This window comes from Athene noctua, unplaced genomic scaffold, assembly GCF_965140245.1.
Source record: "Athene noctua unplaced genomic scaffold, bAthNoc1.hap1.1 HAP1_HAP1_scaffold_121, whole genome shotgun sequence".
In the NCBI taxonomy this organism is placed as follows: domain Eukaryota; kingdom Metazoa; phylum Chordata; class Aves; order Strigiformes; family Strigidae; genus Athene; species Athene noctua.
The window spans coordinates 138582-164215 of NW_027437599.1; the positions used below are offsets into that span (position 1 = coordinate 138582).

The window sequence follows — 25634 nt, forward strand, 5'->3', positions numbered from 1 at the left end:
CGTTGCTCAGACTTGTTACGGAGGCTCCCAAACAAGCAACCGGCCACCAATATAAAAAATAAAAATTTTATTATTAGTAACAGCCAACCGTCTCTCTGTAAATTACCGATTCGAATGTCTGCGGGAGGAGAACAGAACAACGTTCTGGGGTTTAATAGCAGCCCAAAACACTTTACAAAGCCTCACTCCCTGGGGTTTAACGGCAACCCCAAACGCTCTGTCACTCACCTGACAAGTGAGGGCTCTCACCCTCGAGGACCTGCTCAGGGCAGCGTCCCGACCCAAGGGCCCTCGAGGAGTTTCCTTGGGCAGCGTCCTGGCCCAAGGGGAGAGTCCTCGACCGCAAGGTGCTGCTTCAGGGGACGAGCTCCAGATGGCTCCCCCAGGGATCTCCATTGACACCCAGACAGAATCTGACCTGTAGTCAGTAGCGGCTCCCATTGGCCAAAGGTCTCACCTACCGTGAGACCTTGAAAACAAAGCCAGCCAGAAGCTGCCACACTTCAGCAGCCACGAAGCTCCACTTGCACTGGCGGATGCGCCTGCCACAAGATTGCCTTGAAATCATCTCAGCAACAACGGTCGGGTCCATTTTGTTCCAAACCCGTCTAGTGGAGCAAAAGGGCACCCCCTCGCCCTGGCAGACTATTCCCATCCCTCTCCCACCTTCTCTGTGGAAACCACTGGGCACCTGATTGCAGGCTTCAGATTCACCTCTGGGCCTGGTACTGGAATGTTGGGCTTTGTGGCTTCTGTCTTGGGGACACCTGTGTCCCTGCAGCCTGTTGTGGGTGCGATTCCTCTTGCCTTTGGGTAACACTTGCAAAGCCGAGGACTTGCAGAAAGCCAAGAGTTGAAGGCTTAAATGAAACAAGAAGGTGCTGGAGTTACCCGGGGTCAGGATGGAGGATGCTGATGCAGGAGCAGCCCTGACACAACGGTTCCAGCTCTGGTGGGAACAGGCCCGGCGCTTTCAGCAGTGCCCAGGCCCAGCGCTTGCACTCACGTCCTATGTCAAGGATGGGAGCAGCCCGCAGCATCCCCATCACTTGGGGAAAGGCAAAATAACTGTGGTTTAGTGAGAAGACTCAGGAGAAATGCAGTAAAGAAGACCCCCGGCACTGCCTGCGGAGAGGCAGGTTGCAGGCGCGACCTTGGAAGCACCACACTCGCGTTTTAGCTTTATTTCTCACCTCAAGCTGCCGCAGGTGTTAGTGCATTAATTCAGTAGCAACGTGGGCTGCAAAGCACCAGCCTGAGGCTGCTCGAGGGGGACCGAGTCCCCCGGGCCGCTGCCATCCCACCCTGGATGCCAAACCCGGGCAGCACCCGGCTCTCCTGTAACATCTCCTGCCCCTGGGAACGGCCCTTCTGGAGTCAGGAGCTGCAAAGCACGGGGGGACAGAGGGGACAAGGGGGGTGGCAGCCCAGTGGCACCCCCTGTGCTCGTCCCAAGGGGCTTGCGGGGTACAAGGAGTGCTGCTGGGCTGTTGCTCCTACGTGAGGTGGCATCAGGGCAGGTTCCGCTCATGGTCTGTAGCTAAATCGAAGGAGGGGACGGGGGCTGCGGGTGAGCACCGGGCTGGGCCACGGCCCTGGGTGGGCCGGTGGCACGTGCTGGTGCGGGGGGAGCACCGGAGGACAGAGGGGGGCAGGGGGACAGGGCCACGTGGAGCCCAGGGACAAGGGATTTCTTCCAGCCCCATCTCGAATGCCCGTGCTGGGGGGAGCTTGGGCTCCTCGCATGGCAGCGACTGTCACCAGGGCAGCCCCGGTCCCCCTGGCGGGACAAGCAGGTCGGGGATGGCTCCGTCCGTCCTCCCCCATCGCTCCTGGGTGGCGGGAGGCACCTCTCACTGTGAGAGCACCCGTGGGTGCCCTGACACCCTCCTCCGTCTCCTCTGCACTCCCCTCCTCTCCATTTTCACCTGCGTGGGACCCCCCCAGGCGAGGGCCCAGGCACCCGACCGTGGGTCACCCCTCGCCACAAGCCCCTCGGGACTCTTTGTCCCCACACGGTGATGGGGACACCTTGGTGGCGGACACTCGGGGGGGCCAGGACAGGCCCATGGCTCTGTGCCAGGAGAAGTCCTCGAGGCCACCCAGCCTCCTGTGCCCACCACTGCTCCGGCCCCACAAACCACCCTGGACACCCCAGTGTCCCCAGGAACCCCTCGTTATCCCCATCTCATCACTCTTGGATGCCGTCCTGACAGCACCTGCCTCCCCATCCTCCTTCCTCCTGCCCCTGCCTCTGGGCTAAGCCCACGTGATGCTTGGTGACGGGGAAATGTCCCTCAGCTGCCGGTTCCTTGCACCCTGCAGGCCCCCCACCCCAAGGGTGCTCAGGGCCTGGGTACACTGGGGAGATCTGGGGTGGCCTCCCAGACCGGGGAGAGGGCAGCAAGGTGGGGTGCAGGGAGAGGTGCTCTTGGCACCGTTGTCTTGTCCGACTGGCACACAGAGATGGCAACAGGAGGGCCTCTCTCCTGGGCACTGGAGACCCAGGATGAGCGCGGGCACGGCCCCGAAACCGCCGGCTCCTCCGTGCTGTGGGGCCGTGGCAGCGTCCTGGCGAGGGAGCTCGGCTCTGCCCGGCGCCGCTCGCCTGCCCCGGGTATTGCCCATCCCCTCCCCGCGCTGTGCCCGCCTGAACGGGCGCTCTGCTGGCAGCCAGCCCCCAACAGGGTGTCAGCGGGGTGGGTGCGGGGAGGTGACCCCCCGAGGCACCGCCGGCTCCTCCCGTGACCGGTGCCCGGCCGTGGGCTCCCTTGCAGCATCGGACAGGACCTACGGGGCTACAGCTACAAGCGTGTGGCTGCTGCGGCTCCTCCGCCCTACGGCTCCTCCTTGTGCTCCTGCTTGGACTCCTTGATCACCTGGAGGCAGAGGGAGAGCGACCATCACCCCGGGCTTGGGCTCTCCTCCCGGGCTGAGCCTGTCTGGGCTCTGAACGACCTTGGGGACAGGGACGGGGGATGGTTTTCTCTACGAGCTGCCAGGCTCAGCCCCACCGTGGCCCAGAGCCGGTTCGTGCCGTGCTCTCAGGGCACTGGGGTCACTGGTTCCCTGCCTGGGCTGCTCCTGGGCTGAAGGGTGGTGGCCCCACGTGCATGATGAGTGACCCCCTTGGGGACACCCCGTGGGGAGGGGGGGTGGAGGGGAGGCAGCGTGGGTGTCACGGATGAGGACTTCGCACCTCTCCATCCTTGGTCTCCACAGTTTTGACCACAATGCTCCTCTTCACGCGGGCTTCAGACACGGATTTAGGGTCCAGGCTGGTCTCTAGGGGAAAGGGGCAGGACACGGGGGTGACCCAGTGCCCAGGAATGGCTCCTCCAGCCCCACTCAAGGTGGGGGGGCCCAAAGGGAACAGGTTGGCCTGGAGAACCCTGAGCCAGGGGACGCTGGCCCCAGGGATGTGACCAGCCTCAGGGACACTGTGGGCCTCGGGGATGCGATTGGCCTTGGGGACGTGACTGGTGACATTCTTGGCCTTGGCATGTGGCTGGCACCGGGGATGTGGCCGGCTTTGGGGAGTGATTAGCCTTGGGGACACGGCACCGTGGACATGATTGGCCTTGGGAATGTGGTTGGCCGTGGGGACACGGGTGGCTTTAGGGTGTGATTGGCCTTGGGGACAGGGCTGTCCTTGGGGACATGGTGGTCATTCAGCCTTAGGGACATCACTGGCCTGGGGACATGCTCGGCTCTGGGATGTGGCCATGGCTCACTCCTCCCCCCATCTTGGGAGAACCCAGGAGTCCTCATTCCTTGAGGTTTGGAGGAAAAGCTCCCGGTCCCTCCGGATGGGGCAGGGATGGTTGAGACAGCGTCTCCTCCCGCTGACCCCTAGAAGCCACCCCTGCTTGTGCCACCATCCCACCCCCACCCCACGCGTGGCCACGGCCTCACCTCGGATCTGCAGGTTGGAGAAGCTCTGCACGGGGATGGTGATCCTGCAGGAGCGATGCGGGGTGTTGGGAAGAGCATCGGGGTCCTGCTGCCGCCCTGCACACCAGCTCGGCCCCGCCTGGGGCTGGGGCAGGAGGGCTGGGGACAGTCCGACACCCCCGAGGGGACCACGAGGCTTTGGGGATGGTTTGGGACACGGCCGGGGAAGGGGCAGGGGCAGGACGAAGCCCCCGCTCTGCCATCACCTGCTCTCCTCGCCCTCCAGCAGTTTGCGGTACGTGGCGATCTCGATGTCGAGGGCCAGCTTGACGCTGAGCAGCTCCTGGTAGTCCTGCAGGTGCCGGGCCATCTCCTCCTTGAGGCTGCGGGTGTCCTCCTCCAGCCGTGCCACCGTGTCCTGGTAGCCGGCCGTCTCCAGGGCGTAGCGCTCCTCCAGCTCCCGCAGCTGCCTCTCCAGGGACTCGTTCTGGGGGACCCCGAGGGGACAGGACACCCTCCACCGCCGCCTTCTCCCGGGAGCTGGTGGCTCTCCGCGGTGCCCATCCACCTCCCACCCCTGGGGACCAGCCGTTCCCCCAGCAGCGGGTGGGGGTCCCCAGCGCCGTGCCAGGGAGCCCGGTGGCGGTGGCAGCCCCCCGATGCCGTGTCCCCCGCCCGCTCCCCGCAGCTGTCACCTACCGCACCCCGCAGAGCCTCCAGGTCGCAGGTGAGGGCCTGGAGCTGGCGCCGGTACTCGTTGGCCTCCTGCTTGGCGGCGCGCAGGGCCTCTGCGTGCCGGGCGGCCGCGGCCGTCAGGTCTGTGAACTGGGGGGGGACACGTGCCGTGGGATGTGTCCCGGTGGCACATGGCGTGGGGACACAGCCCTGCTCTGCTCCACTGCAGGGACGTGGCCCCACCAGCACGTGGCACACAGACACATCCCCGACCCGGCAGGGTGGTGGGACGGTGCTCACGGGATGTGTCCCCAGAGCCCCGTGTCACTGGGGACGTGTCCCTGCTGCTGGGGCAGGAGGAGACAGTGCACACGGGACACGCCCTTGGTGTGGGCCTGGGGACATGTCCCTGTTCCTGCAGCCGTTGGGGACAGGCGGGACATCCCCAAAGGCGCGTGTCCCAGGGACATCCCAGCTCCCGGGAGGCCGTGGCCCCAGCAGCGCCTGTGGTGGGGACACATCCCTGCTGCCATGGGAGGAAGGGACAGCTCACACGGGACGTGCCCCCGGTGGCACGCGGTGTTGGGTGGAAGGGACGGCGCACGTGGGGCACGTGGCTGATGGCACGTGTCGTGGAGACGTGTCCCTGCTCCCTTGAGGCGACGGGACAGCGGACATGGGACACGTCCCTGACGGCAGGTGCTGCTGGGGACACGTCCCCGCCGTGCAGGTGGGAGGGATGGTGCCTGTGGAAGCCACCGGGAACGTGTCCCTGCTCCTGCGGGACAGTGCCTGTGGGCCCCGTCACTGGGAACACGCCTCAGGGACCGTGCCCGTGTCACTCCGCAGGGGGACACGTCCCCGCTCCCCGCGGGGACCAGGCCCGGACACGGGACACGGGCGGGGGCAGCGGGGATCCCAAACCCCACGCGCCACCCCCAGGCGGCGCCGCCCAGCCCCGAGGAGGTGACGCTCGGGAGGGGACAGCCAGGCCCCCCCGCCGGGCGACCGGCTCCGCCGCACCTTGGACTTGTACCACTCCTCGGCCTCCCGGACGTTGCTGGCGGCCGCGGCCTCGTAGCGGCTGCGAATGTCGCGCAGGGCGGCCGTCAGGTCCGGCTTGCTCGCGTCCACCTCGACATGCACCCGCTGCCGGGCCAGCTGCTCCTGCAGCTCCCGCAGCTCCTGGGGGGACAGCGGGGCTCAGCCCGGCCCCGGCGAGCCCCGGGACTCCCCCCCAGCCCCCCGCGCGGGGTTACCTCCTCGTGGGCCTTGCGGAGGAAGGCGATCTCGTCCTGCAGCGTCCCCACCCGCCGCTCCAGGGCCAGGCGAGCCAAGGCAGCGGCGTCCACGTCCTGCCGCCGCGGGGGGAGAGGAGGGACCGTCCCCAGGGCCTGCTCCCTCCCGAGCTGCCCGGCCCTGCCCCGTGCTGCCCCGTTCTGCCCACCCCAAGGCACCCCAGCCCCCCACTGCCCGCTCCTGCCCACCCCTGCCTGTCCCCGCGGGAGGCTGAGCTGGGGGCTGAGCCCCTGGGCTGCAGGACGGGGGACGCAGGGTCCAGCCCCTGCCCTCACCTGCCTGTAGGCAGCCAGGTCGCTCTCGGCCTCCAGCCGCAGGGTCGCCTCGTCCTGCAGCCTGCGCCGGAGCAGAGGCACCGTTACTCACTCAGCACCGTTCCCCTCAGCATCGCTCCTCGTTAGGCGCAGTACTCGTTGGGCGCTGCTACTCGGTATTGCTGCTACTCATTAGGCGCTGCTCCTCGTCACCCTGAGCCCCAGGGATGGACCCCCCGGGCCGACACGGCCCTGCGCTCCCAGCACCCACACCCTGTGTCGGAGCACGTGCCCATCCCACACCCCCCGCCACCGTCCTGCGCTGTTCCCGGGGTCACCCTGGTCCCTGTTGCCACCCGCGGCCCCGTCACCACCCTGGTGCCCACCACTGCCCGGTCCCCAGGGCTACCCTGGTCCTGGTGGCCACCCTGGTCTCTGTCTCAGTGGCCAACCTGGGGATACCTGCTGTCACCCTGGTCCTTGCCACCGCCCTGGTCCCCAGATGACTGTGATCACCATCCTGGGGGCCACCTTGGTCCCTGAGGCCATCGTGCTGCTGGTGGCCCCCTTGCTCCCCATCCCCACCCCGCTCCCCATCCCCACCCTGGTCATGGTCGCCACCTTGGGCCCCAGGGCTACCCCAAGCGGGGCAGAGCCTTACTTCTGCTGGAGGCTGCCGAGGTCCTCGGCGAGGTTCTCCTTCTCGATCTCCAGACGGGCCTTGGCGGTGGCCAACTGCTCCACGTGGCGCCGCAGGTCACGCAGCTCCCCCTGGTAGACGTCGGGCAGACGCGAGGGCTCCTGCTCCCGCGCCTGGTGCAGCTCCACCACCAGCACCTTGTTCTGCTGCTCCAGCAGCCGGACCTTCTCGATGTAGCTGGCAAAGCGGTCGTTGAGCTCCATCATCTCCACCTTCTCGTTGGTGCGCGTCTCCCTGAACTCCGAGTTGAGCGCTGCGGCCAGCGAGAAGTCCATCCTGCCCAGCCCCAGGCGGGCACCCGTGCGGGGACCAGGCTGGGCGCTGCGGGGAGCCCGGAGCCGGGCGGGGGGGCTGGCGGGAAGCCCCCGGTAGCCCGGGGCGGCGGGGCCGATGCGGCGGCCGTAGGAGGAGAGCCGCTGGCTCTCCATGCCGGAGGGGGGGGCGTGATGGGCCCGGCCCGGGGGTTTTGTGCAGCCCGGGGGCCCCCCCGTCACTGGCCACCGGGCAGGGAGCCCAAGTCCCGGCACAGCAGCAGGGGGGGGCTGTGCCCTGGCAGCCAGCCCGGGCACCGCAGCACGGCCCCCTGCCCCCGCGGCGGGCACTGGGGGGGCTGGGGCACACGCCAGGCTGGGAGGCAGAGCCGTGGCCGTGGGCACCCGTGGGGCAGCCGGCGGGTGGGTGCTGGGTGCGAGGCGGGGTGCGAGGCCGTGGGCACCGCGGGAGCTGGGGGCAGCGCTGCAGGGCTCCGTGGGCGCGGGATACATTCCCCTGGGGCGGCGTGGGTGCTGGGGGCACGGCCGTGGGGGCCCAGGGGTGCTGGGTGCGGGGGCCCAGGGCGCTGTGGGTGCTGGGTGCACACACACGTCCACACGCACACACGTCTCCATCCCCCCATGCCCATGTGCACACACACACACACACAGACACACACACGCACGCACACACACACACACACGCACACACACTCACTGTCTCTCTCACGACTCACACCCCGCGCGCTCCCCGTGTCGCCCCCCCGGGCCCAGCCCCGGCACAAGCGGCTCCGCACCCGCCGCCCGGCCCCGGCTCCCCTGGGCGGAGGCTCTGTGCGGGCCGTCTGGCAGCGCGGGCAGGCGGCTCATTAAGGCCGGCTGCTCATTAAGGCCGGCTGCTAATTAGAGCCTGACGCCTCCCAAGTCCTTCCCCCCCGCTGGCTCTGTCAAGCGCCGCCTGGTCCTGCCGGAGCCCGGCCGGGGCTCAGGGCGCCGGGTCCCCCCTTCCCAGCTCGGGGGGGCCGGATCCTGCCCCAGCCGCTGCTGTGGGTGCGCGGCCGCGTCCCCGTCACCTGTGCGCTGAGTTTGGGGGGGCTTTTGCCCGCCGGGGGCGGCGGGGGGAGGAGGGAGGGCCGGGACCCCTCCCCGGGCGGCTGAAAGGGGCTTCGTGCGGGGCCGGAGCCGGCGGGCCCGGCCCCCCCGCGGGGTCTCTTTGTGCCGGGGCCCGGCGCTGCCGGGAAACGCGGGGGGACAGAGCCAGGGGCACGGGGCCACCGCCAGCCCTGAGCCACACAGCGGGACATGGCCAGGCCTCGGGGACAGCGCCGGCGGGGGCCGGGGGGCTTGGGGACCGCGAGGGACTCGTGGGGGCATCGGGGTGGGGGCCCCAAGAGGCGGCTGGATGAAGCCGGGGGGGTCCCAGGAGGGGCTGGAGCGGGGCCAGGGCGGGGGACAGCTCCCGCCGGCTGGCAGCTAGATGGCAGCCGATGGCCGGGAAAGGCTCCCCGCCCGCTCGGGGACGGGGACACGCCGCCAGGCCCCGCTGGACCGCGGCCACCGTCGCCGGGCCACCGACCGCGGCCACTTGGAAAGTGTCGTGGCAACAGCCGTGGCCCCACGGGTGTGACCTGTGGGCACCCAGGGCCAGGGCGGGCTCATACTGGTGCGACTGGGGGCACTCGGGCGGCGCTCCGAGACAACCGCTTGCTGCCACATCCCCCTCGAATCCCCAGAAGCTCCTCGCCCCCAGGCAGGCCCGTGTCCCCCAGCTGTCCTGGGCCGCTGTCACCAGCGGCGGGCAGGGGTTTGCCCACAGAAACGCCCGGCTTGGGGCCCCGATGTACCCCGCAAGTGACACTTGGCCTCCCGGAAGAGTGGCAGCCCTGGGAACGTGTGCTGGGTGACAGCCCCTGGTGACAGGGCTCCTCCGTCCCCCGGGATTCTCTGAAGTCCCCTGGCGTGCACAGTCCTGGCGGGGCAGGACGGGGCTGGGGGCGCGGCGGGGTCCTCGCCAGCCCCCGCGCCGCTCCCCAGAGGTTGATTTTCTCCCAGCTCCTGCCGGCCGGGATCAAAGCACAGAAAGCTGTCCCTGCCGGCAGGCAGAGCTGGGCTCTCCCCCTCCTCCTCCCCGGCCCCCCTTAATGAGACAAACGAACTGGGAGCGGGCTGCAAGTGTTAATTAGAAGCTTCCACGCTCTGAGAAGACAAAGGCGAGATCAGCCGCTGCCAGGCAGGGAAGTAGTGCAGAAGGAGCCGGTGACCCCGGTCCCTGTGGGACAGCAGCACACCCGCAGCTGGGTCCTCCCTCCCCGTCCTGCTCCCACCACGCTTGGTCACCTCTGGGGGTGGCTACGAGGAGCTGGGGCAGGCAAGCAGATGTGCCCGTGGCCAGACGTGCCCTGGCACGGCAGGAAAGGGGGTCGCAGGGGTGTCGGGGGACAGGTGTGGTCCCCAGGCAGGGATGCGGGGAGCTCTCTGCTGTGCAGGCGGCTGGAGCCAGGAGCCCCCAGCGTCACACGGAGACAGGGATGGTGGCCATGGGGTTGTAGCAGAAACACTTTTCGCCCCGCAAAGCAGCAGCAGCCGGTGCTTGCCGGCACTCTGGGACACGGAGCGAGCGCCCCAGAGCCCCCCGGGCACAGCAGAGGGGGCAGAAGGCACCCACGGGGTCCCGGGGATGATGGGAGATGGGGGAAGCCCCGACAGAGCCCACCCCCACGAGCAAGGGCCTTTTCCAGGCCCGCTCAGACGGGAGCTGCTTCCCCATCCCAGCTCCCTGGGCGAGGGGGAGGCGAGAAGAAACAGCCGCACGTCTCCCCTCTCCCCTCTGGTTGGAAACGAAAAAGGTTTATTAAAAATACATGTTATTTCTTAGTATGATACGACAGGGGACGTAACTGGGACGGTGAACAGGAGGGGGCTGGGGGTGACTGCAGGGGTACAAGAAGGGCTGCAGGAATTGTTGTGTGGCTGCAGGAAGGGTGGGACAGGGCTACGAGAGAAAGGAAGAAGTTTGGCACCTGGGTTGGGACACTGCCGGGGATCCTGGGTGCAGGAGCCATCAGCATAAGAGCTTCATTGGCTGGGGGGTGGGAGCAGGGGGGGCACTGCCCAGGGCCACGAGCTCTTTGGTGGTCCTTCTGCTGCCCTTCCAGGAGAGAGGGCCCGCAGGATGCTCTGAGGATGGAAAGAGGAGGGAAGTGCATTAGGCAGCTGCTGGGTAAAAGCAGCAAACCCAGGTCCCGTCCCCCCCCGCCCCGACAGAGATCCAGGTGCTGCCAGCCCCCTCCTCCTTTCTGCCCCTCCCCAAGCACCCACCAGCCTTCCCCGAGGCTCTGGCTACAGCCAGGAAGCAGCAAACCCCAAAGAGCATCTTCCACCAGCAGCAAACCTCCCAGTTCGAGGTATTTTCCTCACCTGACCCGGAAGGGGGCTGGTCCAGCGCCCGCTTGGTGCCTGCCCTGCCGCAGGGAACGCTCTTGCAGCCCGTGGTGCTGCGGGCAGAGGGTTTCCCCAGGCGCCTGCCCGGGAGCGGAGGGGCGCGGGAGGGCTGCGCAGATCTCGGGGTGCTGCAGCTCTGGAGCCCACCCAGGGTGGGGGGAGCAGCGCTGTGAAGAGAAAGGGGCCGTTTTAAACCCGCGAGGCTCAGGGCGGAGCCCCCCCGCGTCCCCACGTGTCACAGGTGAGGTGGGGCCGACGCAGGCAGGGACGGGGGCTCGAGCCCCAGGCAGCTGCCAGCCCTTGCTGCCTGCGCGGGGCGCTCTGGGGCACGGGGGGCCGGCGGCTGCCTCACCTCTCCACTCGCCTCCGCTTCTGCGCAGGGGCTTTGGAGACCACGGAGGGCCTGGGGATGGAGGAACCCTTCACGGCAGACACCGGGGCACAGGCTCTGCGGCCAAGGAGAAGGGAGTTAGTGCCCGCTCTCGTGAGGCTGCGAGGCAGCCAGGCCAACACCATCCGCCCGCAGGGAACAGGAGTCACAGGAAACCTGCCCGGTTTTGTAGGGGAAAACCGTTCCAAGAGGGGTAAATCCTCAGGAGAGCGGCACAGGAGGCGTCAGCCGCCTGGCTACTGCTGCTCCCTGAGGTGCTCGGGCTGTTCCCCTGGACCTCAGTGTCCCCAGTTCCCTCGGTAGGAACCATTTCCTAGAGCTGCAGGAGGAGACGGGGAGACCTCGGGGTGTCCTGCGTTACCAAGGCCATGCCCATCTCTGCCTTTGGATGCTCTCACAGATTCACAGAGCTTTGGAAAATCCAGAGCCCCTTTGAAGCACCGGCAATAAAAAAACCCAAACTACCAACTAAACAATAAAACGCAAAACCCCAGAGTGTGCAGTCCCAACCCTCGCTCCAACCTCTCTGGGAGCAGAGTTGAGGCCCCACCTGCTTCCCAGCCAGCACGCGGGGCTCCAGAAGGGCCCCAAAGGGAGAAATAGATTTCCTTGGAATGTTTTTTATATCTTTGACAGCGATTCACACACGAGCTCGGACCGCTGGCTGCCTGTCTGCAGGCTGAGTGTTTTCTGCCCAGTCTCCCCCCTTAGCAGAGCTGCAGCGATCCACGGAGGATTCACCCAGACAGCAAGATCGTGGAGGGGGGAGCCCCAAAACCACAGTTAACCCCCCCAGGCCAGCACTTACTGGGGCACGACGGGGCCGTCCTGCTTGTTTAGGTGGCTCTGGACGCTCTCCCAGATGGAGAATTCTGGCAGGCTGGAGGCAGCTGCCTCGGCCACGCTGGGTGAACCACTGCTGTTGGAGACCTCAAAAGTCTCGTTCAGGTTGTGAACGGGCACAGCAGGCAGCGTGCGGCGGTTTTGGGCAGCCGATGACACCGGGGACATGTGACTTGTTGTAGTCCCCCTCTTCTTAATCGGGCCAGGAGCCACCGACGTGGGGCTGCAGGGGGCAGCGAGGTCCTGCAAGCGCTGCACGGTGCCACTCATCCCGGGGGTGCTGGGCACGGCGACAGACACCTGGGCTGAAGGAGCAGAGAAGAAACAGAGTCACCTCCTTGTCTGCAGTTCCCAGGCACCCGCAAAGCCCGGGGCATCCCCCTCACAGCCCCCCGTCACAGCTCGGCGGAGGTCAGCCCAGCGAGCCCTACAGCAGCCGTTTGCCAGCGGGTGTTTCCATCCAACCACCTTAAACCGAGAGGAAAAGAGCCAGCACAACTAATCCTAAAGGCATCAGGCTGGGCCCAAAGCAAGTGCCCTGCGGCAACGCCCGGTCTGTGCCCGGAACACAGGGTCTGCAGCGCCCACGGCTTCGCTATGGGCATCGTGCATCGGCCCTGAGGATGAGGAGGGAGAGCTCAGCCCTGGTCAGATGCAGGCTGCCGGCTGGGAGGCTACAGCCAGGCTGGCTGGGACAAATGTTCCATGGAGGAGTAAACAAGAGGAGGACAAATGAGGATCAGAACTGCTGTTTTGGTCTCCAGGAGCAGAAATATCCCTCACGTTTATGCTGACTCGCACACACATGCTGAGCTCCCCGGAGACAAGGGCTGCTCCTGGCTCCGGCCGTGCCCCGGGCTCCCGGCGGTGCTGGCCAGCCCCAGTCGCTCTACAAAGCGAGGCTGCAGCCGCTCTGGGCAGAACCCGCTGGGTGCCACGTCAGGAGGAGTCAGGAGAAACTCATCTCCCTGCCCTGTGCCCACAGCTGGGAGCTGCCCCCCCGCCACCGGCTCCTCCAGCGCACACCGAGACAAAAGAGAGGGGGCAGCACCGACGGCCCCAGCTTCTCACCCTCACAGCCCTGCTGCATCCTCTGGGCAGGGCTGGCCCCGCCGATCTCTGCGGCTCCCTTTGCAGACGTGGCTTGCTCCCCGCTTACACCAGCCTCCTGACTGACCAGGCGCTCCAGGTCCTCAAATTCGGAGACCATGGCAGGAGTGAGGAGGGCGGCAGCCTTCAGGAGGGCGTATTGCTTTCGGGCAACGTTCAGGACGGCAGCCAGGAGCCTGGGACAGAGAGAGACAGACCCAAGAACCAGTTAGCAGGCGAGCGTGAGCCAGCGTCACCAGTAACAGAGGCCCAGCAGCACCAGCATCACCTCTGAGACACCTCCTTGGGCGGGGCAGAGCCTGTTAGCAGAGTTTTGGGGCAAGAGAGGCAAACAGAAGTCGAGAGATACCCAAGTTGTAAATCTCTTCCTGGACAACCCGAGCTGTGAGTTGTGTGTTTACCTGTTAGTTACAGGGACAAAACGGCACCTGCAGGCTCTGCCGGGCTTCAGACACTTGTCAGCTCCGGCAGAGGCAGACAGATCCAGGCACACGTTAAGGCCAGCCTCCCTCAAGAGGCCTTTCCAAAGAGGTTCATTCTGCCAAGATGCTTGGGGCAGAGACATCAGCAGATGGTGCCACGGGAGCCCTGCCAGGGCAGGGCCCGGGGGAGCAGCGGCAAGAGGAAAGACTTCGCAGAGGTAATTTCAGGACTAACAACGCGCACTGACGGCTCACACGGTGGCTGTGCCTGGAAACCTTCACTGCTGCATTTCCAGGAGAGACTATCCCATGGGATTAGATCTCCAGGAGCCAAATCCCTTATTTTACAGGGCCGGCTGTCATCTGCAGACAAAGACCTGGTCCCACGTCCTTCTGGACAGCCCTTAGGATGGCTACAGGATGCAACAGGAGGGTGGGCAGCCCGTCCTCCGCAGGCAAACATGAGGAAGCAACATGTGGGAACGACACGAGGACACTCACGTCTCTGCCCGGCTGCCAGACAACCCCTGCAGAAGGCACCTTGGTGTCTTCCCTTCCAGCTGGACGTCTGTCTGGTGGGCTGCTCTGGGGCTGCTGGGAGGCCTTTCCTCTGGAGCCTGGAGCAATCACCCAAAAGCGCAGCATTAGCCCATCTCTGAGATGAGTTTGTTCCCCAAATTCCCCGTTAGCTGGGAAGTTAAGGGGTTTTGCCAGCAGTCCACAGCCCCCCACACGCTGAGCCAGGAGCCCGTGGACCGGGTGAGTTCCTGCCCTCTCCCAGCGTGCCCAGGGTACCCCACGAGGGTATGTGAGCCCCCCACCAGGCCCCACTCATCACAGCACCCCTTCTCTCACCTCCTCCTCCAGCTCCATTGGCATCCCAACAGACTGTCCAGCTCCCAGCTCCTGCTGCTCTCCATCACTCCTCTGAGCCACGCTGGTCTGTGGGACAGCTTCCTCCAACCTGCAGAAGGCAGAGAAGCAGCCACTGAGCCAGAGAAGATCCTCTGGGGAAGCTGTCACTTTGCCCAAGAAGTTTTGGGATGGATCAAGGAGAAGAGGATTAGGCCTTTGCAGCCCAGCTTTGTGCACTGTGCTCTGCCACGCTCATAACTGCCCCCGAGCCCAGTCGAGGTGACGTGCACACCAGTAAAGAAGCTCCTCTGCTTTCTAATGGACACCTGGGCTCTGACCAGCACTAAAACCCCACAGGCTCGGGGCACACCAGGAGGTCCCACCAAGCTCTGTCCCTGCTCCCCACCAGCCTCACCTGGGCAGCCCCTCTGGGAAGCCGGAGGGAGCCAGCGGCGCCAGAGCCTGGTTCTGTGACTCCCGGGCAGCGTCCTCATAGACCTGGAGCTTCGCCCGCAGATCTGCCACCTGCGAGGAAGGATCAGCTCTTGCTCAGATGGTTTCACGAGCCCAGGAGCTCAGAGCTCCACGTCCCCAGCAAACCACAGCTAAAGCGAGAGCCCTCCCCTCCCCGCCAGCATCTCACCTCCGCTCTCAGCCGCTCGCAGGTGACGGCGTATTTACTAACGTGGCCGTCAGAGCTGGTCACGTTGCTCTTCAGCTGCAGAGACAGGGCCAAGGCAGAGGTTAAAGCAGCACTGGGGCTGCACGTACCTCTCTCCCACTGCTGGAGCTGCTCAGCCTCCTCCAGGCTCCCCAGGGAGCCCCAGGGTGGCTGCAGTGGACAGGAGCTGCGCTCAGGGACCTGCTGCCGCAGTCACAAGCCTTTCTGGGTGCTGGGCTGAGGAGCTTTACACGAAGACAGGGCACACACTGTCTGCAGCTTCATCCGCTGCTGTCTGCCCAGAGCGGCACCCCCAGGGCTGGAAAACTCAAGCTGGATAAGGGAGGCACCCACTAACCTCCGCCCCACAAACCAGGCTCCTTCCCAGCCATCCCCAGCCGCTCCCAAACACAGAGCAGATCACCGCCGCAACGCCAGATCCTCACCGACACCTTGATCTCCTTGGCCCGGCCGGCGTACTTGAGGGTGTTGTAGGTGTCCTCGTAGGCCAGGACGGAGGGACTCACGGCGGCGATCATGATGGTGCGGCAGTGGCCGCCGATGGAGTCCTTCAGCAGGCGTGTGAGCTTGCTGTCCCGGTACGGGATGTGGCTTTTCCTGCTCTGTACCGAGAGATCAAGGCTCTGCTCAGCTCCAAATCTGTGCCGCAAGGGCGCGGCCACCCTCATCCCACGGCACCTCTCGGAGCCCAGCCCAGGCTCCCACCCTCACCGCGCGGGCAGAACCATCCCCGGAGGACACCGCGCTCACCCGCCCACCCCGGCGGGGCCACGCGAGGAGCAGCGTTACCTTTGCCTCAGCCAAGGCGTTGATGACGTTGATGAGGGCCAGCAGCGAGCGGTTGATGTTGGCGCCCTCCCGGAGCCGCTCTCCCTTGGTGTTGGCGACCGAAGCTCGCTCCGAGCCTGCCAGGTCGATCAGGCTCATCTTGGCCACTCGCAGGTCGCCAGCGAGGCCGCCAGTGCAGTCCTGCTGCTTCACGTAGATCTGCGAGGACAGAGGTGGGTGAGGCTGCAGCTCCACCAGGCTCGTGGGGCTGCTGGTTGGAGCCAGCATCACCGGTTTCAATGTTTGTGAAACGATGGCGGAGCGGATCACGCAGGCGTGAGATCGAGCGGCAGGAAAGGAGGGGCCCAGCATGCTGAGAAGACAAGCAAAAACTCGGCGATGACTTGAGCAGCAAAGCCACGGAAGGGATCTCGCAAGACGGGACAGAGCTGCGGAAAATAATCTGGTCGTGTCCCCGAAGGGCAACACCCCAACCCAAAGCCCTGGCATCATCCAGGATGTGCTCATGCACGGTGGCAGCCCCAGCCCTGACTCCGACTGTGGGTTTTTCCAGAAATCTCAGATGCCAGTGGGGGCTGCAAGCCCCCAGACACAGCCTCGCAGTGCCCCAGGGAGGCATCCAAGCAGGGCTGGCGGTGCCCAGCCCAGTTCCCAGCTGGTGCAGGCGAGGAGGGACACAGCCACTGAGAGTCACCCACAGCACTGCTCCGTAACTTCCCCTTCAGCATCTCTCAAGATCTCCCAGGAGGAGCAAACACTTCCCCCACCGCCCTGGAACCCCCTCAGCCCCCCAGGAGCGGCTCCTGCATGGCCTGGAGGTGCCACAGAGATAGATGCTGGAGGCTGGTAACCGATCCTGCATCCTCACCAGACTGTGGTTTGCCTGCCGGGCAGGGCAGAGTTCCAGCACAGCTCATGGATTCACGGCAGGCGGGAATCCAGCACCCAGTGACAAGCCCGGCTGGGAAAGCATCCAGACACCTGGACTTCCCCCTGCAAGCAGCAACAGGCAAGGCACCAGGTTCAGAATGAAATTGCAGTCAGAGCCCTCTGTCTCCCCACGCAGCCGTGACGGCCCTGCTAATTTGGGGAAGGGCCTGGCTGGAATTGAAATCAACTGGCAGGTTTGTGTAGGAGAGCACCGAGAAACCGGGGAGCAAATTCACAGAGCCCCGGGGAGCGGAATTCCCGGCTCAGAGCCGGGGGAGACACGACGGAGCAGACTGCCTGCCTGCGGCACCTGGGGGGAGGCACAAGCAGGAGCCAGCGATACGCGGCCCCTTTGCTCTGAGGAAGGTTTTAGGTGCAGCTCCCACACGCTGAGTTGACAAGAGACAAAAGCACAAAGGGAAATTTCAGCCCTTGGGACCCCTAACACCAAGCTGGGAGTCTGGGGCTGTCTGGGAGACGTGGCCACCAGCGTGACCAGTGTGTGCTGTCCTGCTGCAGTGCTGGCTACTGGCCTGCCCAGACCCACACCTCTCTTCTCAGGGCCAGGACCCACCGATTTTTCCTGTGGCACAGCAGGAGCAGGGGCAGGAACCCCGGGTCCTGGCACAGGCTGGCTCCCTCGCCCCCTTCTCAGCACAAATCCCGAGCGACACTGCAACCCGCAGCCCTCACCTGGAAGATGGCGTGCGAGCGGGAGGAGGTGCTGTTGGCGTCGGTGGGATGGTGCGTCCGGTTCCTGTTGCCGTTGGCCAACATCTCCAGCAGCTGCTCTGCCGACGCGGGCTGGGAGAGAACGGGCAGAGGGCGGGCGTCAGCGCAGCCCGTACGCAAGCACCGAGACAACCCAGCACCCAGCAGCCACGGCGGCGTAGGCTGAGGCATCCTGCAGCTCCGCGGGGCTCGTCTCAGCTCAGGGTGGCGTTTGCTGTCCGCCAGGAGCCGCGCAGATGGCACCCCCGCGCCCTCACACCCCCCACGGCCCCGGGACACGCATCCGCTGTCAGAACTGGTGCAGGCGCAGCGGTGCCCAGACCTTGTGCCCATTTCTCTACCCACCTGGTGGAAGGAGAGACCCTGAACCACGACTCCTTTCTCAGGATCCTCCCGGATGGCCAGAGGGCCCTTGGGCTCCAGCAGGTCATGAATCTGTTCGTTGTACACCTGGAGCAGGGAACGCCACGGAAGGCTGAGGTTTGGTTACCCAACGGGGAGCAGGGAGAGGAACTTTGTGCCCCAGTGTCACGCACAACCTGGTGTCCCCCCGATGCCACCTCTGGGGCCTCGTTACACCAAGAGCAGCTGAGGGGGCTCTCAATGCAGAGGAGAGCTTGGGAGGGCTTCACTGGCAAGTCACCGCGCCACCACTCCTCCAAAGCCAGGAAGCCCTCGTCGCTCGGGGACCACGGCAAGGAGCAGAAAATGCCCCAGGGTCCAGGTGGGAGAAACCAGCAGCACCAGTTCTCCAAACTGGGTGGGTGAGCCTGCTTCCAGCCAGGCTCTAAGGCTGCCCTGGGGACACCGGGCACAGCTGTCAGTGCAGCGGGTACCCTGAGTGTGGCACTGCAGGGTCTGGATCAACCCCAGGTCCCAGTCACGGTGACCCGGAGGCAGGAGGGGACCCGGCTCGGACGCGGCGTACCTCCTGGTAGGAGACGAGCACCTCACAGCTCTTCTCCTCTTGCCTGGCCTCGATCCTCTTGTACAGCTCCACCATGGTGAGGTACATGATGCCAGGGCTTTCCTCCGAGCCCAGCATGGTGTAGGTTTTCCCTGCTCCTGTCGCACCGTAGGCAAACACTGGGAAGAGAAAGGGTGGAGGGTTGCAACGATCGTTAATTAACAGGAGCGGCGGAAAGTGCACTCCTTGCCGGAGAGGAGAGCTTCCCGCAGCAACCCCTGCGGCGGGGGCTGCTCACAGCCTTTGCAGAGAGAAGCCAAAGCCAATTCCCCTCCGCGTTTGCCACTCGACCCCTCAGTGCAGTTTTTTTTCTCACTGCAGCCTCTCTCATTTAGCAGAGACAGAACGAGTCCCCAAACCATCACGTGCTTGGATGCTCCAGTCACCCCTGAACCTTCTTTTTAACAAGCCGAGCAGCCCCATTCCCCCACCTCTCCCCAGAAGGCGTTTCTTCTTCCAGACCTGGTAATTCATCTCACCCCCCCACCCCCCCTTTCAACACTCTTTGAAGCGTCACCATCAGAGCAGGACACACTAACCCAGAGAGCCTCAGCCCGTCCCCCCAATAGCAGCACTCGGGGCTTGGCAACTCTCGTTTGAGGATCCTGGAGTTATTTTATGCAGATAGAGACACGAGACGTGCCTGCCAGGTGGGCACAGTGACAGAGGCAGCCTTCAGCAGCTCGCAGAGCATGCCGGAGAGCCAGGAATAGCATCCTCCGGTCCCAGTGCCCGGCCCGGCACATGATTAGACAGGAGAGCAGCCTCTCCCGCACGGTGCTGCCTCACACAAGTGATGTGCTCGTTAAGCCGCTCGTCTGCTGACAGCCTGCCAACAGCACGGGGGGCTGCGGCGGCAGGCGAGGAGCTTTCAGACCCAGCAAGGAGCTTTCAGACCTGGCTTTACAGAGCTGCCAGCCTGCGGCATGCTCACAAGGGGCACGGCAAACCCCAAAGCACCCCAAGATGTGTCTGCTTCACCCCAGATCCCGCTCCCAAACCCAGCATCCTCCCAAAGCTCTGCCCCTCACCGCGATTCGGGCTGCGAAGGGATGGCAAAAGCAAGGGGCTCTTTGCGCCACAGATCCACCTGATTTCTCGCCATCCTTCCCACCCTAGCAGAGCGGAGAGCATGTCATCCTTGTCCCTCAGAATGCCTGGAAAGCACCTGCCCAGCCTCATTTCTGCCCCAACGCCCACCTCCATCCCCTCCAGCACCGCTGTGGCCCCCAGCATCACAGAACCACAGCACACCCAGGCTGTGAGGAACCTGGAGAGATCGTCTGGTCTGAGCTTTTGTGGGAAGGGGAGCCCAGATGAGATCATCGTGCACCCTGTCCAATGGCATCTTGAACACCCCCAGCCCTTGGGACTCCACTATGCCCCTGGGGAGGCTGTGCCAGTGAATGTCCTCACTGTAAAAAATGTCTTCTACTGAGATGAAACCTCTCCTGGTTCAACATGTCCCTGCTGCCCCTTGTCTTCAACTTGTGACCAGAGAGCCCCCATCCTCTCCAAAGCTGCCCTTTAAGTCCTCAAAAACGGATGAGGTTCGCCCCGGACTCTTCTCCTCTCCAGGGAGAAGAGACCCATCTCCTTCAGTCTCCCCTCTCTGTCCAGCCCTTGGCTCATCTCTGGGGCCCTCCTTTGGAAATCCTCAACTCTACCTGCATCCAGTCTACCTACATCTCTGTCTGAGCTAGAAATGTCCCTGCAGATGCAGCCCCAGACCCAACTTGGGAGACTTTGCACTCCTCTGTCTTCATCCTCCCACTGTTCCTGCTTTTCCAGCCCAGCCAGGTCCCTCCTCACCATTTCCTCCCCACAAATCCTTTTCCCCCTGGAGCCCTGCGTCCAGCTCTGGGGTCCCCAGCACAGGACAGACATGGACCTGTGGGAGCGGGGCCAGAGGCCACGGGAACGGTCTGAGGGCTGGGACAGCGCTGCTGCGGGGAGAGGCTGAGAGCTGGGGGTGCTCAGCCTGGAGAGGAGGAGGCTCGGGGAGACCTTACTGAGGCCTCTCAATGTATAGAAAGAGGCTTGTAGGAAAGTCGGAGAAAGACTTTTTACCAGGGCCTGCAGTGACAGGACAAGGGGCAACGGCTTTTAACTGACAGAGGGCAGGTTTAGACTGGACGTAAGGCAGGAATTCTTCCCTGTGAGGGGGGTGAGGCCCTGGCACAGGCTGCCCAGAGAAGCTGTGGCTGCCCCCCCCCGGCAGGGTTCAAGGCCAGGTTGGACGGGGCTTTGGACAACCAGATTTAGTGACACATGTCCCTGCCCATCGCAGGAGGGTTGGACTGGATTATCTTTCAAGGTTCCTTCCAACCCAAACCATCCTGTGACTCCGGAAGTTGCTCTTATTCAGGTTTTGCTTCTCCTCATTGCTCCCCAGGGGGAGATTCGACATTTCCATGTCAGGATCGTCCCTGTCCCGATCACACTCACAGTCACACCAGCTTGGTGCCAGCACCAAGTTTCAGGCTGCATGTTTGCGTGTTGCTGTTGTGTACCCTCATATCCCCAGCTGCTTAGGGCTTCCACAATAAATGAACAGCTCCACTGAGTCCACCCTGCCTGGGAGCAGATGGGACAGGAGCTCCTGCAAGGATTTTAGAAGTTTTTCTTTGCAGAAGGGGCTGTTGGGCGTTGGAATGGGCTGCCCAGGGCAGGGGGGGAGTCCCTATCCCTAGAGGGGTTGAAGAGTCGGGCTGAGCCAGCACTGAGGGATCTGGTGGAGTCGGGAATGGTCAGTGTGAAGTTTGTGGTTGGACAGGAGGAGCTTCAAGATCTTTATTATCCTGGATTATTCTGGGTTTCTGATCAAAGGAGGACCCTCCGGGTCTTACCGGAGCAGTTGTAGCCATTGAGGACGCTGTCCAACAACGCGTGGGTGGTGTGCTGGAACACCTCCTCCTGCGTGGCCCCCTCCCCAAAAACTCGGTCAAAGACAAACTTCAGGTCCTTGCTGTGGTGCTTGGGCCCGTGAGTGGGCAGCACACTGCTGGGGGGGCCACTGTGCTCTTCAGGGTTGAAGACGAGGATGTGCTGGTCAACGACATGCAGGACGGGGCGTGCGGCCCGCTCTCGCTCACAGGAAGCGCGGGGCCGCACACGCACCACAACAGCCACAGAGCCCTCCTGGGGCGGGGGCCCCAGCATCATGGTGACAGGGGGGTGCTGCGATGGGGGCGCGGCACTGCCTGGAGAACAACGGCACCGGGCTCCAACGTCCCAAGGGCCTCACGCACTGTGGGGGGTGGGGGGGGAATGGGTCAGCTGAGGCTGAGGGGGTGGAGGAGAGCCCACAGCTGGGCAAGGCCTCGCACCCCCTCCCTGTCCTGACCCCCGCTGGTGCCCCCAGAGCTGCCGTTAACACCCGCCCACGGCCCGACCCCTTCAGCCCCGTCCCCCCCGGCCTACACCCCCCTCTGGTCCCTGCAGCCCCTCTCACGGCCCCACACCCCCTTCAGGCCCCCACAACCCCCTCCCACAGCCCTGCCCGCCCCCTCCAGGGACGCCGTCCCACCCCCTCCCCTTCGGGCCTCTGTAGCCCGCCCCCCCCTCCACGCTGCCACCTTCGAGCCCCCCCAGCCTCCCTCGGGCCCCTCGTTCTGCCCACCCAAGGCCCTTCCTAAGGCCCCCGGCCCCCCACACCGCCTCCCCCGGCCCCGCAGGCACTCCCAGCCCTCCCCACCCCTCCGAGCCCCGGCCCGCCCACCCCAGGGCCCCAGACCCGCCCCCAGGGCCCCAGACCTGCCCCCAGGGCCCCCGACCTGCCCCCAGGGCCCCAGACCTGCCCCCCGCGCTCCCGCTCCTCCCCCCCGCGCACCCAACGCCTCAACGGACCCTCCCGCCGCTCCGCTGCCAACGGCCGCGCAGGCCCCGCCCTCGCTCCTCATTGGCCGCTCTTCACGCCCTCGCTCCTCATTGGCCGATCTTCCCGCCCTCGCTCCTCATTGGCCGCTCTTCCCGCCTCGCCCTCCCATTGGCTGTCCGCCCGGCGCGCTGCACCATGGGAGCGGTAGTCCCGCGGCCCCGACCTGGCCGCCATCTTTCCCCCCTCCCCGTCGCCGTCCCGGCCGTGGCGGCCCCCTGCGGCCGGGAGAACCGGCGGCCCGAGCGCTGTCCAGCGGAGAGAGCCCAGCCAAGGGCCCGGCAGGGCTGAGGGGTGCGGGGTCGCCGCCTGCTGCCTGCCACAGCGAGCCGCAGCGGCAGCCTTCTCCTCCCAGCTCCGAGCTGACAGCCCCGGCCCTGAGCAGCTCCCGCTGCCCGGCCGCTGCTGCTCCCGGGGAATTGGTGCTGAGAAACGAGCCCCGGTACCGCCGGGGGACACCCACCCACCCGTGCACCCTGTCCCCAGGGCCACCCAGGGGGCCCCAGCGGCTCCTGTCCTCTGACCCCACCGCAGGGGCTCATCGAATTGGGCGGCGTCCTGCTGATACAAGGAAATGATCCCGTGCTTTGAAACTGATTTACTTATAACAGCTTAGAGCAACTTAAAATAATTTCTGAATATTGCTTAAGAATCCTGCTTGCCCTGACTGTTCTGTTGAAGCTTACCAAGGGCTACTGTGTGCATCTAAACAAAGCATTTTCTGTGGAAACTTACCAAGAACTACTATGTTTGGCAAAAATAGGAGCCATGTCCTTGGAAAGCAGATGGGTTCTGACAAGTTGAGTCTTTGTAGTGGGTAGACAGCCACGTATCGGCAGTAGAAACTGATCTACTGGTGCTTTTAGGTAAGATAGAGTTGGTAAACCAGCTGAAAACCACTCTTGTTGTTCAAGATATTGCCTGAGAGAATCTGCATATGCTCCAAGGAAAAGTACAAGGTGAGGAGGACTGTGAGCCTTCCTCCAACAGACCCCAGAGACACCCACCAGGAGGCAATGGGCAGAGAACATCAACTGCTGACACCAGCATCTAGAGCCAACCCAGCCTCACTCATGCACATGGATATTTGTATTGTGTAATCCAATGAATATGGATATCCACACTTGGTAAGTTTTTGGTAAAATGTGCTGTTGGGGTGCAAGCTTTGCAGAGAAATCCCCTTGCACCCCGGCCGGAGTAAACATACAAACATACCTGCTGTGTAACTCTACTCCAGTTGTAGAGTCTGTTTCTATGAATCGCTGCCTGCACCGAAGCAGCGGTGACAGGTGACCGTGTCAGAGGGTCCTCATGGCTCTGCAGGGCTGGACCATGTCCCCCCCCCCTGCAGTCTGGACGCATGTACCTGAGGGGACACACCTCATGGGGCCACCTGGGCTCTGGGTCAGGGACATGGTGGCGGTGGCACCCCCACTGTCTGCACTGGAGGTGGCAGAGAAGACGCCAGCGCTTGGGGACAGGGGAGCCTCTCCTGGCACCCCCGGCCGGGCCAGTTCAGGAAGTCAAGCGGGGTCGACTGGGGGGGTGGCAGGTGGACCCTGTCCCTGGGCTGGGGGATGTTGGCTCTGCCCCACGCGGGGACACAGACAGCAGACGGGGAGAGGTCACAGCTCTGCTTTACCATGGGGTAGCCCTGGGGTCAGGCAGCAAGGCATCTCCCCCCTGCCCCAGCGCAGCCCCCCAGCACGGGGCTGGACAGGGGGGCACCCGTATGGACATCTGCGCGTCCTGTACATATATACACGCCAGCAGGGACCCCCGGCCCCGGCACTGCCCCGAGCGTGGGGAGGCAGCGAGGAGTGGGGCACCACGGGGCCAAGCGGGGAGCACAGCCAGGGGATGGGGGCGCAGTGGGGCAGCGCAGAGGGGTCCCCCAGCCTCTTGCTGGTCCCCAGCCCCCTGCGGGCCCCCAGCCTTGAATTAGCAGCTGTGGGGTGAGCTAATGGGAAAGGGGGGGTTTGGGGCACCGCACATGGCCTGGATCGCTGTGGGGGGATGCCGTGGGGCTGGACAGTAGCAAAGGGGAGGCTCTAGGGCTGGGCGGCAGTGGGGGGACGCTGTGGGGCTGGGCGGTCTTTGGGGGATACCGTGGGGCTGGAGGTCTATGGGGCGATGCCGTGGGGCCGGGGGGCCGTGGGGCGACGCAGAAGGTGCTGTACTTGTTGTTGTTGCCGCCGTGGGCTTTGCCCCCATCCAGCTTGATGAAGACCTCGTCCCCCGCGTCCAGGTGCAGGATGACGCTGTTGCTGGCAGAGTCGTAGTTCTGGTCGGCGTCCTGCGCGATGGCGCTGGCCCGCACCTGCGCAGGGGACACCCGCGTTACCCGGCTCAGGGCACGGCTCTGCCCCGGGTCCCACGGGACACCCGGGGTCCCGGCTCAGCCGCAGCCAGGGAGAGCGCCCGCCAGCTCCGGGGCAGCGTGTGGTGCCCTGACCCCCCCCACGGGTGACGCACCCCGGATGGAGGGGGCTGCCCCCAGCACCGCCCGGAGCCTCTCCCTGACCGGGCAGGCTCCGAGCTGGGGCCCTGGCGCTGGGTTTGGGGCCACAGGCCCAGGCTCGGGTGTGGCACCACGACTCGGAGGCGGGGCCCCAGCTCTGGGTCTGCACGGGGGGGACCCCGGCACGGACACGGAACCACGGCTCCGGACTGGGGTGCAGCACCACAGCTCAGGCACGGGATCCCGTCTCCCGATGGGGATGTGGGACCCAGCTCAGACATGGAGCCGCGGTTTCAGATTCAGCCACGGGCCCACAGCTCAGACACGGGACCCCGTCTCGGGTTTGGATGTGAGACCACAGCTCTGACACGGGACCCCGACCCTGGGTTCGGATGCAGCACCACGGCTGAGACACGGGACCCCATCTCCGGGTTTGGATGTGGGACCCCGGCTCGGACACGGGACCCTGACCTAGTGCAGCTGCGGGACCGTGGCTCAGAGCTGGGACCCCGACTCTGGACTCGGACACAGGACCGTGGCTCAGATGTGGGACCCCGGCTCGGACACAGGACTGCGTCTCCAAGCCCAGCCCGGCCCCAACCAACCTGATTCTCCTGCACATCTTCCCATGAGCTCCCTGTGGGCCATGAGCGTGTAGCGAGGCTGAGCTCAAATCCCCCCAAAACAAGCCTCGCTCTTCACCCTGATCGCAGCCTGCTGGGGGGCGGGATGCTCCCCCCGAGAAATATTTCCTCCGTGCCAGAGGACAAGGCCGGGAGGTGCCGGCAGAGCCGGAGGTGCCGTAACTGCCTGGCAAAGAAGCTCCGTGGCTGGAGCCTGCTGCCACTGCAGAATTATTTGGGTAATCAAATCTCCGCCGGCGCCTTGCCGGGAGATCGCGCAGCGCTGGGTGACAGCGACAAGCCGGCAGGTAAAATCCCAAATGAAATAAATGCAAAAGCGACTCGCTGGGGAGAAGATGCTCCTAATTACAACCGACAACAATGGGCTCTTAATTGGCTCACGCTGGGTGGGGAGGGTCCTCTCCTCATCTCCCCGAG

General features: G+C 64.9%; 2 protein-coding genes across 2 annotated transcripts; both read right to left on the minus strand.

Annotated features, from left to right (window-relative positions):
• Window positions 1-1322: 1322 nt before the first annotated feature.
• On the minus strand, window positions 1323-7250 carry LOC141955065 (glial fibrillary acidic protein-like). The gene is made up of 10 exons (XM_074895132.1): window positions 6784-7250; window positions 6144-6204; window positions 5829-5924; window positions 5593-5754; window positions 4594-4719; window positions 4161-4381; window positions 3916-3959; window positions 3200-3285; window positions 2795-2879; window positions 1323-1832 (listed from the first exon to the last, which is right to left on the minus strand). The coding sequence occupies exons 1-9, from the start codon at window positions 7248-7250 to the stop codon at window positions 2838-2840; spliced, it is 1305 nt and encodes a 434-aa protein (XP_074751233.1). The 3' UTR covers window positions 1323-1832; window positions 2795-2837.
• Window positions 7251-9909: 2659 nt separating this feature from the next.
• Window positions 9910-22399, minus strand: LOC141955063 (kinesin-like protein KIF18B). Its single transcript, XM_074895130.1, has 16 exons — window positions 22085-22399; window positions 21085-21485; window positions 18197-18354; window positions 17614-17718; window positions 17230-17340; window positions 15607-15804; window positions 15243-15419; window positions 14779-14853; window positions 14551-14660; window positions 14136-14244; window positions 13782-13897; window positions 12820-13034; window positions 11714-12053; window positions 10867-10962; window positions 10491-10681; window positions 9910-10250 (listed from the first exon to the last, which is right to left on the minus strand). Exons 2-16 carry the CDS (start codon window positions 21398-21400, stop codon window positions 10135-10137), a joined length of 2433 nt encoding a protein of 810 aa, XP_074751231.1. The 5' UTR covers window positions 21401-21485; window positions 22085-22399; the 3' UTR covers window positions 9910-10134.
• Window positions 22400-25634: the final 3235 nt, after the last annotated feature.